This window comes from Carassius auratus, chromosome 30 (assembly GCF_003368295.1).
Source record: "Carassius auratus strain Wakin chromosome 30, ASM336829v1, whole genome shotgun sequence".
Classification (NCBI taxonomy): domain Eukaryota; kingdom Metazoa; phylum Chordata; class Actinopteri; order Cypriniformes; family Cyprinidae; genus Carassius; species Carassius auratus.
This window is the reverse complement of record NC_039272.1, coordinates 968,464-984,758: the sequence shown is the minus strand read 5'-3', so window position 1 is coordinate 984,758 and position 16,295 is coordinate 968,464. Positions and strand designations below refer to the sequence as shown.

The 16,295-nt window shown below is 35.2% G+C and overlaps 1 protein-coding gene across 1 annotated transcript in view; it reads left to right on the top strand.

Moving 5' to 3' along the window:
• The window catches only part of LOC113048763 (polypeptide N-acetylgalactosaminyltransferase 9-like), an 81,721-nt gene extending 67,402 nt beyond the window's left edge, over positions 1–14,319 (top strand). Inside the window, exons 7-11 of the mRNA XM_026210598.1 lie at positions 5,731–5,916; positions 8,466–8,603; positions 9,618–9,713; positions 12,427–12,594; positions 13,404–14,319. Of these exons, the coding sequence (XP_026066383.1) occupies positions 5,731–5,916; positions 8,466–8,603; positions 9,618–9,713; positions 12,427–12,594; positions 13,404–13,550 (735 nt within the window). The 3' untranslated portion in view covers positions 13,551–14,319. The remainder of the gene's footprint in view (positions 1–5,730; positions 5,917–8,465; positions 8,604–9,617; positions 9,714–12,426; positions 12,595–13,403) is intronic.
• Positions 14,320–16,295: the final 1,976 nt, after the last annotated feature.

The following is a 16,295-nucleotide window of genomic DNA, read 5'->3' as shown; positions in this document are numbered from 1 at the left end:
TACCGTGGCACTTTTATCTACCCGCCAGTGTGACAGCATTAAGTCATGGCCTTTTATTGCTATTTTTATCATTTCAATGATCATCAATTGCGTCTGATCATTGAAATATGACTTGGAGAGCACAGGCTGGCAAGAGGGTCCAATTAAATTAGCCAGCGCTTGATCTGAACCGTACATCACATAAAACCGTCTGGTATAATTAACGTGATTAAAATAATAGATGGCAAAGCTTTGTCTGCTCCCTGTCATAGGAAGAATGGGAACGAGAGTGAGAGAGAGAATATAATGCTCAGGGAGCGAGAGAGGAGGAGAGTTTTCTCAGAGTGACTCAGAGGATGAGATGATGTAACTTTTTAAAAACAAATGAAAGTACGTCAGTCTAACACTGGCCAAACATGCTTGATTAAGAGTAAGAGAGGGAGGAGTGAATGAATTGCACACGCTGATAGCACCATTCATTTGCATGCACTGTTTGCATTGTTTTAGCACCCAGTTCACTAAAGGAATTATGCAAATCGTGTAACAGTAAACGCACCCACAAAATCTGTACTGAGCGAATTTTGCTCACCACAATTGCGAGTCTTAGAGGTCGGATCTGATAGCTACTGCAGACTGTGGAGAAGCCTGATTAAACTAGATTGCAGATGGTTTGTAAACAAGAAATATAACAAACAACAATGGTGCAATGATTTAATTAAGTTTTCAAGTTTAGTATTTTTCCCTTTGCATTCTAACACACTGCAATTAATCAAATAAATTAATACTGTAATCCAGCATGGATTCAATTTATGAAAAGTACGGAAGTAAAGATATAAAGAGCCATACAATCATTGATACAAATAATAATAATAATAATTTCAAATAATGTCTTTAAAGAGCAGGTCATATGTTTTTTTTTTTTTTTTTTTTTTAAATATCTAATTTGCAGCTTATAACATAGCTATCATCCAATAAAAAATCTTCAAAGCTGTTAATCAAAAAAAATCCATGATAAATAAAGATATTGTCTCTCAAAGGAGAAAATTCATTGTTGCTTGCTAAATTGTTTGATATGACACCCATGAAATCTTGAGTAAAAGTCAAAACAGACTTTGCAACATATTTTATGACACACTGTACAAAATTCATCTGAGGGCTTTGGACAGCACTGTGTTTGATTTTGACAGGATTTATTGATTATGCCCAATAATGATCAGAAAAGTTTGAGTCAGAGTGTGCTCCTTGAAGTTGTTCACCAAGAGTTTTTGACCTTGATGGCTCTCCTCCAGACTGCTTAATTACATCAGGGAGGAAAAAAAGGTGGAAAAAAGTCAGTAATGACCTCCCTCTTAGCGTGAGGTAAATGTGTTTCTGTCGGTGCTCTTCAACAATCATCATTTCATCAACACGGCTCCAGAGTCCGGAGAGAGAATGATTTGTTTTAATAATGTTATGAAAGAAACCTGCTGAAAGATGTGCAGAAACATCTCACTCCCTGCTTCCACGCAAAGAAGGTCAAATCTTAACAGTGACAGAGACTATTTTTATAGAGGACATCCTGCATATATGGAAATAAGGGCCAATGAAATATATTTTGTCTCAATGCATTCAGATTTATTCTGTGATATGCAGACATTCAGAAAAAAGCGTAAAAGCACAGGTAGTTGCAGGATATTAATGAGGCTACTGAAAAGCATTACAATTACTCTCTTTAAACTCATTGAAAACTCCTTTGAAACTCTATTCACATAGAAATTGCTAATAAATTATCCAAATAGCTACAAAGGAATGGCAAATAACAAATAATTAAACATGTAAAAGTATTTTCTTGTAAAACATACTTCAATAATATATTTTTTTACATGCCAAGCTGAATATTAAATATTTGATCATGCTGCTGGCAAGATAACCAATGCATAATGTGTAATTAATTTCCTGTATTAATGTATTTCCTGCTGAAACAGGAAGTTGCAGTGGCTTTTTGTCTATAAAGGCCTATAAAACCTCACTTTACAGATTTTATACAGCCAAAAGCAATGCAAACTCTGAACTTAGCGATAGTGTGCAATAGGTTTTGGGTTTTTATTGTCTTTGTAACACTAGCTCTGTGGTGTTTAACACCGTTTCTTTCTCAGAGAGTGGGCAGTCTCTTTACTCAACTCTAATCCAAACACAGAGGGCTGACAAGTTAATTTGTTGTCTTTTGTCTGTTCTGTGACTGAAAGTAGGCTTTTATTGAGCTTGAACAAAGCACACAATGGAGTATTCACTGTAGAGTGAGAGAGCAGGGAAAAGCAGACCTGCAGCATGTGAGGCCATAGCAGAACTCTACTGCTCTGAGATTGATTCTGTACACCAAGGTTGCTCTATGGATCAGTGGTGCTGAAGTTGAAAGTATTTTCACAGCTAATGAAAGTCAGTGAATGCATAGCTAGTTCCATTAATGTCACGGTTAGTGGACGACAGAAGACCGCTAGCTCTCAAAGCGAAGATGTATGCACTTCTGCTCGTTGCTCTCAAGTATAAAGCCACCAAGGATGCACAATGCACTTGAAGATCATCTTTATTATTTTACTCCTATTTCCTGTCTTGATTCATTCTAGGTGTCCCACGTTTTTCGTTATTTCCTACGTGTGTTTGTGCTTCTGAGTTCTCCTTGTATTAGCTTCTTTTAATGTAAAATATTAATTTGGTGTCCCTGTTTTCAACACCATCTGGTTTCAAAAAGCAGAGTATTCAGAATTAGACTGAATCACGGATATTATATTTATATTAATAGAAGATGTTTGTCACTTGTCACCGTTCAGAAGTTTGGGTTCTGTAATTTTTTTAATGTTTATGAAAAAAGTCGCTTTCGCTCACCAAGGCTGGATTTGTTTGATCAAATTGTATAAAAAAATATTATTGCAATCTAAAATAACTGTTTTCTGTTTTAACATATTTTAAATTGCAATTATTACTATAATGGTTTTAACGATTAAAACGTGTCATGTGATCCTTCAGAAATCATTCTAATATGATTTGGCATAACATTTAAAAACATCATTACTATAAGTGTTGAAAACAAAAGTTATGCTGCTAAGGTTTGTGTGCGTGCGTGCGTTTAATAGAAAGTTCCAAAAATTTGCAAATAGAAATGTTTTGTAATAATGCTTTAAAAAAGTCTTTACTGTCACTTTTGATCATTGTACTGTAATGCATCCTTGCTAAATAGAAGCATTTGTTTTTTTTAATGAGACGAAATTTATAGTACATATGTAACTCTCAAAGCTGTTAAAAGAGAGGGTAAAAAATGATCATGTAAAACTAAATGATCACTTTTTGGTGCAAGAATCTTCAGTTTAGTGCTAAAATGTACTCCTTTCGAATCTAGTAGTGGTTCTTTCAAGTATGTCATATCCAGTTACATACATTATCTTTTCAAAGTTATCCACCTGTAATGTTAATAGCCGATTATTAATATACATATGTTCATTTGTTAGTCTCTAGCCTTTCAGGTCAGTAGACCTTCTGTATCTGTTCTCCAGCAGTTTGGTTGAACTTTCCTGTGCCCCTGTCATCAGCAGCAGGCTGGCTCTGCCTCATAATGGCATAAATACATTCACTGTCTGTTTTTTCATATTTCTATGATGTGGAGGCAGACACACAGAGTCAGCATAATAGTGTGACTGGTGGTGGGTCTCAGGGGTAGATGTTTTATATTTGCACTCGTTCTTCCACACATTCATTCATCATCCCCTGTTTCTCTCATCTCAGCACAAACTAATGGCCCTTAACACTTAATTGCTTTATCAGGCTCGCTCACACACTTTCTATTATGAAGGGGGCAAACCTCAACAGGCGAGATGAGCTGCCCTAAATAAAAAGCAGTTCATTTTTTGAGCTTTGAGAATATTTAGATGGCAAAACATTTGACTTTGTAATTTTTTTCAATATGTTGTAAATTACACATCATTTTGTTATAGTTAAATGCTTACTCTCACTGTCAGGACAGTCAGCATAGCGAGAAATTATATTTAACTACCTGTATTATTTAATGATGGACACCTTAGCATCGCTTTTGCACACACTAGAACCTATGGAAGCTTGTTTCCAGCGCAGGATAAAAAATTTAATGAAAATAATAATGGTAACTGCTATTTTCATATCACGATTCTGACTTTTTTCTCACAATTCTAAGTTTATACCTCGTAACTCTAAGCAGAAAAGTCTGAATTGTGAGAGATAAAGTCGCATTTGTGAGAAAAAAGTCTGCTGAAGAATAAAAAAATAAAAAAGGTCACAATCATAGACTGTATAAAATCATGGACGTAGTGTACGTGACGTCACCCGTAGACTCCTGAAGAGCATTTTTGTAACTCAAAGTGTGCAGAGCGGGCCTTCGCCTTCTTGGCAAGCCATCACCGCGTGACTCTCCTGGACAATCGAAAATGTGCAAAAAAAAAGGCGGGAGTTGGTTGCTGAAGCCACGCCCACCTAGCGTGACTGCAATGTCAACAACAGCAATCCTGTCACCCAAGTGGCCACGCCCTTAATTATGCAGAAATGTAAGGCATAATATAATTTAAACGGATGAGTTATCAAAAAACACCCCCCTCACAGTTGTCATGAAGGGTAAAATTAGCTATACAGACCAAAATCATTTTTGGCACCAGGCTGTAAGCATGGGAGTCTATGGGATTGACTCCCTTTTGCAGCCAGCCTCAAGTGGCCAGTCGATGAATTACAGTTTTAGTCACTTCCTTGTTGGCTTCACGAGAGAGAGCGGGAGGTTTGTGCTCAATCACTATCCAGACTTTTTTCTCAGAATAGCAAATTAGCATCTTGATATGAATAGGCCTACAAAAAAAAAAAAAAAAAGTTTATTGTGCCTTTTAACTCACAATTCAGACTTTCTTTTCCATAGAATTGTAAGATATAAAATCACAAGTGTGAGTTATAAAGTCAGAATTGCAAGATATAAAGTCAGAATTGCGTGATATAAAGTTGAATTTTGAGGAAGGGAGAAAAAGAATGTTCTCAGAATTACGAGTTTATATCTCACAATTATGACTTAAAAAAAAAACGTGTGATATAAACTCACAATTGCATGTCAAAGTCAGAACTGCAAGAAAAAAAATTGAGAATTGTGTAATATAAACTCGCATTTGCAAGAAAAAGAGTCAAAATGGTGAGATGTAAACTCGCAATTTTGTGAAAAAAAATCAGAATTGCACGTTTGTTTATTGCAATTACGAGAAGAAAAGTCAGAATTGTTAGATGCAAAACTTGCGAGTTATAAAGTCAGAATTGCATTATATAAACTCGCAATTGTGAGTTAAAATCCAATTTTGAGGAAGGGAAAAATACGATGTTCTCAGAATTTCTAAAGATCGCAATTTTGTGAAAAAAAAAAGTCAGAATTGTAAGGTTATATCTCGTGGTTCTGACTTTATTTCTCAGTATTGCGAGTTTATATCACGCAATTATGAGAAGAAAAGTCAGAATTTTTTAGATACAAAGTCGCAGTTATATATTCAATTTTTTGTTCAGTGACGGAAACAGGCTTCAATATTTAGCTATTCTGACTTCAGATCTCGCAAATCTTTTTCTAGAACCGTGAGGAAAAAAAAAATCACAATTGTAAATTATTTATTTGTAATTTGCTGTTGTAAATGTGCTTTCATAAGAAGTTGTTGTTCATAAAATATGTAAAAAAAAAATGTTTTTACTGTTTTAGATTTACCTGTTATTTACCGCCTCTGTGTGCAGGTGTGGCAGTGTGGTGGCAGTATGGAGGTTCTCCCGTGTGCACGAGTAGCTCACATCGAACGCACAAAGAAACCGTACAACAACGACATTGACTACTATGCCAAGAGGAACGCGCTGCGGGCAGCAGAAGTTTGGATGGATGAGTTTAAGTCCCACGTCTACATGGCCTGGAATATCCCCATGAATGTGAGTCCAAGTTTTAGCCATCACCAAACCTCATTTGAGTCTACACAGCCAATAGTTAATGGAAAGTGATTGCTGTGATCAATTTTGTCCAGATTAATTTACTTGCGTGTATTCTGTGCGAGGCACAATACACAGAACGAGGACAAGTATTAATGTCAGAACGAGTATTACTGTCACCATCACCGAACAATTCCCGCAGTTATAGTCTTTACAGAAGATATGCTGCAAATGCGTTATGCTTTACATTAGTTCGATTTTTTTTTTATATAAAGGGAACTCTTGTATCTTGCCTTATCGAGCATTATTATTAATAAAATATGCATTTCATTTTAAGAATCTTGGTATGTAAACATGAAGCTTATTTTCTTTCTAAAATGAATTGCAGCGCATTGAAAGGATAATTCATCCAAAGCCAGCACTTAAGTTATTAAAAGACTTAATTGCACTGAAGTGTTTCCAGAATGGCCTTGGTCAATAAATGGAATGAGATACTTCACCACTTGAAAAATATATCTCCACGCAGTTTTAAAATGCAAAACAAGTTCATAATGGCCAAGTATACATTATTAATAGTTATTCATAAAGCAGTAGTGTTCAATTACACATGTGCTACTACAAATGCACCATTCACTGTGCTTGTTACTGGTCTTGCAGTGCTCAGTAATGATAGTGATGTTTACTTATGAAGCAAAACACTGACATAACTGCAAAAGTAATGCTTTAGACTGACAATATTACTGTTGCATATCAAAAAGGTAGATTTATGCAGAAAATTAAGTTAATTCTTCTCCACTTCAAATCTATTCTACATGAATATGTCCTTAAATACTGCCCATTATTTGTCAAATAGTTATATTAGTCATCTTATTAATTAAAGGTATTGATAATAACGATAACATATTTTATTTTATTTTGTTTTATTTTAGCAACTGGGATGCTGTGCACTGTAAAAATGATTTTTCAAATAATATTGGAGTATATTCAGTTTTCTACTTAAAAAATGTCTTTGCAATTTATTTATTTTTTTATCAGTAGCAATTAATGAGCTAAAATTGTTTCAGTATTCATACTCCCAGTATACGTGCAGCTATAAATGTTTATAAAATGACTGAATTAAGTGCTACAGTACATGTGAAATACAATGACAGTTATTATAATTATTTTTATTTTTTGCTTGCTGACATGACTTCATTGCACATTCATTTTAATGTCATAATAAATTGCTAAACATCATTAAACACAAATCAGTTTAGCTTCTACACAGACAAAATAAAACATTAGAGACTGTGGCTGTATATAAATATTTCAAGTTGAACAAGCTCTCATTGGAAATGCTTTGTTTAGACATTTTATCAACCCCAATGAAAAATATGGATAAATACAGAAGTGTTCTCAACTGTTTGGGCGTAAGTCTCTACAAACTGCATTCTGTATTCACTGAGCATAATTCTGTTCCCTGAAAGACATGTTTTTGTATATTAGGATGGTTGGCAACCCAACTCCTATTAGCACTAGCGCTGAGCATCAGACACTGCCTTTTAGATTCTGAGCGTGTTAGCAGAGAGTTTCTGAATACCATCAGAAGTTCTTTGCTTCAATCCACTGAGCACTTCTCCATGCTTACTTGAGCCCACTCGCTAGCGCTGGTAATTAAACAGATGATTAGCATGTTAGCGGCTCCTAATGAAAGAACAATTGCAGTCTCCCATGACTGACATAAATGCAAGCACACAGCTCTCACTCACAAATTTGAGACGGATTAGAGTTATTTTGTTTATGAGCGATGGTCTGATGACAGAACATGGTGAATATGGAATTCAAAATAACTAATACGAAGTACAAACTGTCCTAAGCTACATAACTGTATATAAATAGCTTGAACGGTCTGTTAAGTTAACAGGAGGTTGTGGGAATGTAATCCCACTAAATTACTAAATGAACAGTTCTAGCAGGCTAAATTCGTAACACCCTTTATTATTAATGTGGCTATAAGTCCCAACAACATTCGGGGTAGTTGATTTAACTTTAATTTTCATATTTATATGTATATATGAAGAGTTCAGATGCAAAAGCCTCTAAATGTCGTCTAAAATTGTCTTATAAAATAAGCATTTTTATCAGGCCGCTATATTTACGCTCAGTTATTTCACTTTAATTGCATAGAAAAGGGCCTATACATTGCAATTAGATTGAAATTACTGAACCTAAACATAGGAGCATGATAAAAATTCAAATTTAAGATGAAAATTTCAGATGGCATTTAGAGGGTTTTGCATCTGAACTATTCATATATTCTCATTATTATCTAGTTAGTATAGATAGATAGATAGATAGATAGATAGATAGATAGATTGATGAATGGATGGATGGATGGATATTAATATTGTATCAAAGTAACGTAGAAAAATTCAACTATTAGAAAGTGGTTTGTGGTATTTTGTTAATCCAGAATCCCAGAAGAGCTGCTCCTGTAATTAATGTATTTGAATTGTTTTGCATAAAACGGTGTCTGCCAAATGACAACTAACAGTCTGTTTCTGTCGTTCCAGAACCCAGGAGTGGATTTTGGAGACGTGTCAGAGCGTGTAGCACTGAGGAAGAAAATGAACTGCAGGAACTTTCGCTGGTACCTTGAGCATGTCTATCCCGAGATGAGAATTTACAACAATACCATCACTTACGGAGAGGTAATAAAGACAAACCAATCCCTTATGCACCTTTTAAACCAACAAAACCTTTCATAGAAAGGCATGTACTTTCACACGCTGTTAGTTTAATGTCTCTATAATCCTGTGAAGAATCTATCATTCTGTTACAGGTTTTTGGCAGATATTAAAGTAATCATTCACTTTAACAGCTTTCTAAAGATCTTAAGTGCATTGCATATATCTACTTTCTATGTGTGTGTGTGTGTGTGTGTGTGTGTGTGCATGTATATAATGGTTAATTTAATAAAACTTCAAGTGCTAAATTGAAGGTGAATTTATTTTCTGATTCTTGCTAAGGTCACCAAGGAAAACTTTTTTCTTGAGTATATAGTAATTTCCATGTGATTTCATTATTTAAGCACTGCAGTTTGTATTTTTGTACCGAACGGTAAAAACTGCAGTTACAGGAGAAAGGTAAAGATAATTGGTTTCCATAGCAACAGTGTAGCAAGCATTGGGATTATCTCCAATTTCCTCATAATGAGATTTAATGAGGCCCTTATTAACTTTGGAGCGTGTAGGTAGGAGGGATGAGTGTGTGTGTGTGTGTGTGTGTGTGTGTGTGTGTGTGTGTGTGTGTGTGTGTGTGTGTTAGGATTTAACATGCCTTAATCTCAGTAGAAGAGGAATTTTACAGTATTTTGTATTTGTTGAAGGAAAAAAAACGAGGCCTGCATTTCTACATTGATCTCTGTAACTGCAGGGGCGGAAAATCTATAGCTATGTTGGAGTAGTTTGTCTCTGAAAATATGCCTGTTAGACCACAGATTCCACATATCTCATCCTCTGTCCTGTATTAGGTTTTATGGATGGTCAATGTTGTCATCTCTCAAATGGATTTGACGAAGCATGTGTGCATGCATTTATGTTCGACATTCAGAGCAGCACTAATGCTATAAGCTAAACTGGGCAACTTGAAAGTACACAGTGTGCTCACTCTTCATGCGTCGTGATTTGCCTGCCTGTGTTTACTCATGTTTACCTATTTTTTAGGTGCGAAACAGTAAAGCCAGTGGATATTGCCTTGATCAGGGGTCAGAGGAGGATGACAGGGCTATTCTCTACCCATGTCATGGGATGTCATCTCAGGTTAGTGTGTGTTTTATAAAAATAATTATTTTCAACATACCATACATTATTGATGTTCCTCTCTCCCTTCCTTTCTGAATTTTAACAAAGCTCATTGTTCTGAAAAGCACGGAGTGCTTTGATTGGCCAGCTATCCAGTGCATTCTGATTGGCTGAAATCCTCAAGTGTGTGATGGAAAGGTTACGCCCCTTACCATATTTGGAAACACAGAGCATCTCCACGACAACAATACTACAGCGAGAATAATACATTTTACATAATACATAAATTTTAACTTTCTATTTAGCAAAGAATATTGAAAAAAATGTGCCACTGTATCTACAAATATATTAATAATAATACATATTTAATGATCACCAAATCAATAGATAAGGGTTATTCCTGAAGGATGGAGTAATGATGCTGAAAATTAAACTTCAGCATTACAAGAAAAAACAAATATATTTCAGTATTTCAATAGAAACACACACACACACACACACACATAGATAAAACGCCTCTCAATCTTGTTCTCAATCTTCTTGTGGTTACATCATTGCATTTACATTAAATTTGTATCCCGAGCAGACAGCAGAAATCTTGTTACTTGCAAATGCAAGGACTGGGAGCCAGGAGTATGCCACGTTCGCAAAGATAAATGACCCTATCAAGATTGACATATGCAGCGGTCTGGGGAAAAAATAAAATAAAATCACATGTGCATATTGATGTGAATTGTGAGAATTAAATTAGATTTGTTATTGAAGCACATGTTGTCAACCTCAGTGTGCACTTATTTCACATCGGTGGTGCATTGCATCATTGCCTGGAGACAGAGAGCAGCTCTGGTTGAAATTACTTGTAGATTGTATCTAAGTTTCCTTTCTAAAAGTCGCCCTTGCAATACAGTTGTTATTAGTCATTAGTTTATGTGACTTTGGCATCTGACATTTTTATTCATTCGGATTAAATGGATGTGGATTTATCAAACAGTTCTCCTGTGACCTTTGACATCGTGATTTGACCTTTTCCTTGTCATTCATACACAATAGAGGCATGATCCTTTGAACAATTTAAAATACAGTCTCTCGTCCTCCCTCCTAAATCTTGTAGGGGAATGACAGTCTTAGTCTATAATCCAGGCCTAAGGGAAATAAAGCAATTGAAGTATATTCCCACTGTATCGTCAAATTACAGTAAAAGCTGGTTTTACATGATACAGCTAAGCAGGAATAATTCATGGCCACTGTGTCATTTCCATTACATTGATTTATTTTCATATATTTATTTATTTAAATTAATATTACAAAAACTGGTTATAGCCTTGCAAATTCAATGCACAGTGTTTTGTGTTAATTGCTGTGCAAGGTTGAAGAACTCTTATAATATGCATGAATATTAAAAAAAAATCAGTTTTTATTCCGTTTGATTGCAATGCATTGAAACAGTGTTCCTACTTGTCGTTGTTTTACTGAAAAATCCTTTCTTTGTCCTCTGTGAGCGTGTCTGTGTGGTACGTCATCTTACTGAATGCATGGCCTCTATGAAAGCTCAGGAATCACGTTACAGTACACATGAAGATGAGCTCATGCTATTGTCCTCCGGCTGTTTTCACCTTGGTGCCTGGGCAATTACCCTCTGTTCTATAGATTAACTTTACTCAATAGAGAGAGCTGGATTTTCATTGAATGTCAGCTTGTACTTCATTGTGATGTGCCGACCTTGGGATCTGATATCTAAGAGATTGACTTTCAGCTGAATTATTGACCTGTGTTATTCAGTGCCATGTACTTACTGTAATCGATAGCTGCTATCTAGACTTGCATCTCTCTCGATAGTTTATGTACAGTGTCGTGGTGCTCTTAATCATACAGCTAAATACTGCTTTTATCTGTTGGAGTGTTCTTAAAGGAATAGTTCACCATTTTTTTTTTTTTATCAAATAAAATTTACTGGAAATTTAGGATATCAAGGATGTGGATGAGTTTGTTTCTTCATCAGATTTGGAGAAATGTAGCATTACGTCACTCGCTCAGCAATGGATGCTCTGCAGTGAATGGGTGCCGTCAGAATGAGGCTGATAAACAGCTGATAAAAACTTCCACTAGTAATCCACAGCACCCCTATCCCAATCAATTAACATTGTATAATATACAAATTCATAGTTTAAGTAATGGCAACTTCTCTATATCCATAATAAAGATTTCTCCAGTGAAAAAGTTGTCTGAATCGGGAGAGAAATATGCACAGACCAAAGAACTTTTACAAGTGAAAACCATTCAGAACAGTTCTTAACAAAGTTGTTGTTGGATTGCGATATGAAAGGACAATAGGGCATTATTAATATTTATTTATCTATTTTACTGTTATTATGGATTATGAACTGGATTTTGCTCAGAAGCACACATTTAAAAAAAAAAAACGCCTGTTTTTGTCCATTTAATTAAAGCCACTGGCATCCAAAACAACATTGGACTGCACTGACATTTATTATATGAACCAAAAGACACTCTTCAAAGTATTTTAAAAGCATTTTTCTAAATACATTCTTTGTGTTTCACAGAATAAAGAAAGTCATAAAGGTGGAACAACATTATGAGGGTGTGAAAATCATAATGGCATTTTCATCTATGGCAGGACTATGCCTTTAAGCTGCATTTCTAGGACCTTCCATTTCATTTTATATATCACACATTTCTTTTTCTCACATTGTAACTTGGTGTTTTATTTCAGCTGGCGAGGTATACCACTGAGGGCTTATTGCAGTTAGGACCCCTGGGGTCGACTACGTTTCTGCCTGACACAAAATGCCTGGTGGATGATGGAAGAGGAAGGACTCCAAGCTTGAAAAAATGTGATGCTGTCACCAGGTCCTCCCAGAGGCTCTGGGATTTTACTCAGGTAAGTGAATGCACTCAAGCTAAACAATTTATTTATTAGATCGCTAAACGCTTCATATTAATATTTGATCCTCCACTTGAGATACTATTACTTTAAAATAAACATCAGATATTTTCAATTGGATTCTTTTCTTTAAAAAAAAGCACCCTTAAGATATATTTTATGTATGTACAACAGTATTTGGGTCTGTAAGATTTGTGTAATTTTTTTTTTTTTGCTTAGCAAGGCTACTGTTATTTGATCAAAACAAAAATACTGTGATATAATGTATATTTTTGGGAGATTCTTATATATAAAGTTCCAAAGAATCAGATTTATTTGATAGAAAATATAAATGTTTTGTAAAATTTTGTATGTTTTACTATCACTTAATGCATAAACTAATACATATTGAATAATTGAATTAGTAAAAAAAACTTTATATTTTTAAATGTCATTTTATATTTTTAAATGTTTTAAATTCATTTTAAATAAGCATTTTTTAAATCATTTTCAAAGTTTTTATATTGTTTTATTTTTTTTAATTATTTTTCTTCAGGATTTTTATGTAAAGCACTTTGAAATACCATTGTGAAAGAAATGTGCTATATAAATAAACTTACCTTGCCTTGCCATGTACTCAGTATTATAATAACAGTAATTTATGCATAATTACATGCAACTAACCCTAAACCAAACACCCATCCTAAACATAACCCTAAGTAAGTACTTGCATTTAATTAATATTACTCAGTACTTATAGGCCCCAAACATTTCTAGGTAGTGTGTGATGCCAAGTGTATTTATAATTGATCTTAATTATTTCTTAGAATGGACCCATCATAAGTCGAGACACAGGACGCTGTTTGGAGGTCGAAATGTCAAAAGATGCAAACTTTGGCCTGCGGCTGGTCGTCCAGCGCTGCTCAGGACAGAAATGGATGATTCGGAACTGGATAAAACACCCCAGACACTGAGGAACATCCAACCCGAAAAACAACCTTCCTGAGCTGGAGAGCAGCCATAGACACAAACCCAGAGTCTGGGGTTGAGACAGACCAGAAGAACTTCTTTCAGGGTGAAAAGCTTTCGATATAGACGTCTACAGGTGAAATATTATCTTTGGACGCTTTTACTGTTGAGTGAGCGGATGAAGCTGAATGCCGTCATCACGGGACTGTACAGACTCGCGGTTTACTGCAGCGTACTTGTGTTCCCGAGTGGAATTCGGATGAGCTGTCTTGGTGAAATATCAAGAGAAATATTCAAAAGAGTTGCGGATAAACAAAGAAGAGAGAAAGCGAAAAGTTGCAAACCCCTCTGAGCAATGTCTTGAGTTTTACTTCTTATCAATTGCCATTTCAACACTTATTTCTTCAGGCTGTGAATTGCTTTGGATAATTGAAGATCCATGTTGAAACTTGGGTATTTTTTGGGTACAAAAAATAGTATAGACTTTAATTTGACACAATAGTTTCAGCTCTTTATCTTTTCTTGATTTACAGACTTAATTGCTAATGCACAACAAAACCATGTGTTCACTCAAGAACTCATGTGCCTTTCTCCATCCTTATGCCATCAGACCAGGGAATGTTCCTCCCTAAGCATGTACAAAATATTTGATTTTAAATAAATTAAGATATGGATATAATGTTAAGGTCTTGTTGTAGAAACACGTTGTAAAATACTCAGAATATGATAATCCAGGAAGATCGAAACAATAAAAACAAGTTTTCTTTTCTTTTGTACAGTGTTGTATGATTTAACTGATGTGAAACTCAGTATCTGTGTTGATTTATATTGTAGGATCGATGACATCACAAGCAATAATTATGAAAGGTGACATTTATTTAGCAAAGTCGAGGTGAGACAACGTTCGAAACCCATTATAAGTTATGCATTGGAAATGGAAAAAAGTACACTGTAAAAAACAAAGGTTACAAAAGGAGTTTTGTAGAAATGCCACAGAATAACAATTTTGTGAGCCTTTCTATGCACAATTCTTAAAATATTTAAAATGAAGATTATTTTATTTGAATAGTTCAGCACTTCAGCCTAAAAATTTACCAACTGATGCTTTGCAGTGAATGGGTGCCGTCAGAACGAGACTCCAAACAGCTGATAAAAAACATCTCAATAATCCACATGTGATTCACATGATTCCAGTGAATCAATTAACATCTTGAAAAGTGAAAAGATGGTTGTCTGTAATAAACAAATCTAACATTAATAGGTCTTTAATTTTAAACTGTTCCTTTGGCAGTCCTCTATCCATAACATTTCAATCTCCCAAAAAATAAAAAATAAAGTAATCTCATTTGAATCAGGATAGATATAGCTAATAAATGGTGCTTGGTCTGTGCATATTTAAAATATAATATCTTCTTGTTGTTGTTTTTTACAAACACTGAGCTTTTCACTGGAGTAGTGTGGATTACTTCTGGATTATTGTGATGTTTTTATCAGCTGTTTGGACTCTCATTCTGACGGCACCCATTCACTCCAGAGCATCCATTGGTGAGCATGTGATGCAATGCTACATTTCTCCAAATCAGTTCCAATAAATAACTTTTTATTTTTAAGAGTGTTTGACGGATCGGTGTGTAAGAGAGTGACTAAGCTAAAAGAATGACATAATTTAAGTTTATGAAAGATTGGGCTTTGCATCGATACATTGTTCAAATGAAAAAAGTTTAATTTTCTGTTACCTTTGTTCCTCCACTAGATATTGTCTGAAGCTCTATGTCTGGAGTCTTGAGAAACTAGTTGAGAAAAAGAAAGGACAACCTTTGTTAAGCTTTGCATTTCTAAATACTGTCGCCGCAAGATACAAACCACACAACTCAGCACTAGAGCACTGAATGCTTCTCACAGCGGTCAAACTCAGCTTGCTGCTCCTCTTCTTCTTTGAAGCAAACTCAAAAGCTCACAACTCTTGAAAATAAATGTTACTGCTTTTCATTGATGTATTCACTCATTTTTTCCTCTCTCATCTGCAGTGAAAGCCACTCCATTTCTTTCCTCTCAAGTGTTTAGTGCTCATGTAGTCCTGAGAGAGAGAGAGAGAGAGAGAGAGAGAGAGCACAATGCCTGACAGAGGCAGAAACGTTTGTAAGAAGCCATCCAACTGTAAGCACTTCTTAAATGACCACCTGTGTGATCTCAAGGCATTTTTTAATTTGTTTTCCAGTGTGTTTACTAAGAGAGACTGCAGAAACCTGCTCAGCCAGGCTTTAGCTGTTCAGCTCCAATAGATTCATAAACAAGCATCTTCTCCCTCCACTCATCTACAAGGGGAAGATCTTATTTAAAACCACACTGGAGACTCAACAAGCGCTGTCGCTGCAAATTCACCCGTAGCAGGCATGTGGTGCAATGAAACAAACAGGAGAAATATATCAGCTGGCTGTGGTGCTTTTGTTTTAGCTTATGCTTTTTACCCAAGATGTGGTTCAGCGATAAAGTCATAGAAGCAAATGCACTGCGAGCACGCATCTATGAATCACAATCTGCTTCCTCCAAGACGACTAACTAATTCAGTGGACCAGTAGTGGGAGAGCTGGTGATGTGTGTTTTATTTATTTATTTATTTATTTTATCAAGTATTGGTCCAAATGTTGAAAGACCTTGTAATATTTACATATTTATTCACAGATTTGACCATTTCAAATGAATATGGTTAATATAATTTTGTAATTTGCAAGCTTTATTGACTGTTACAA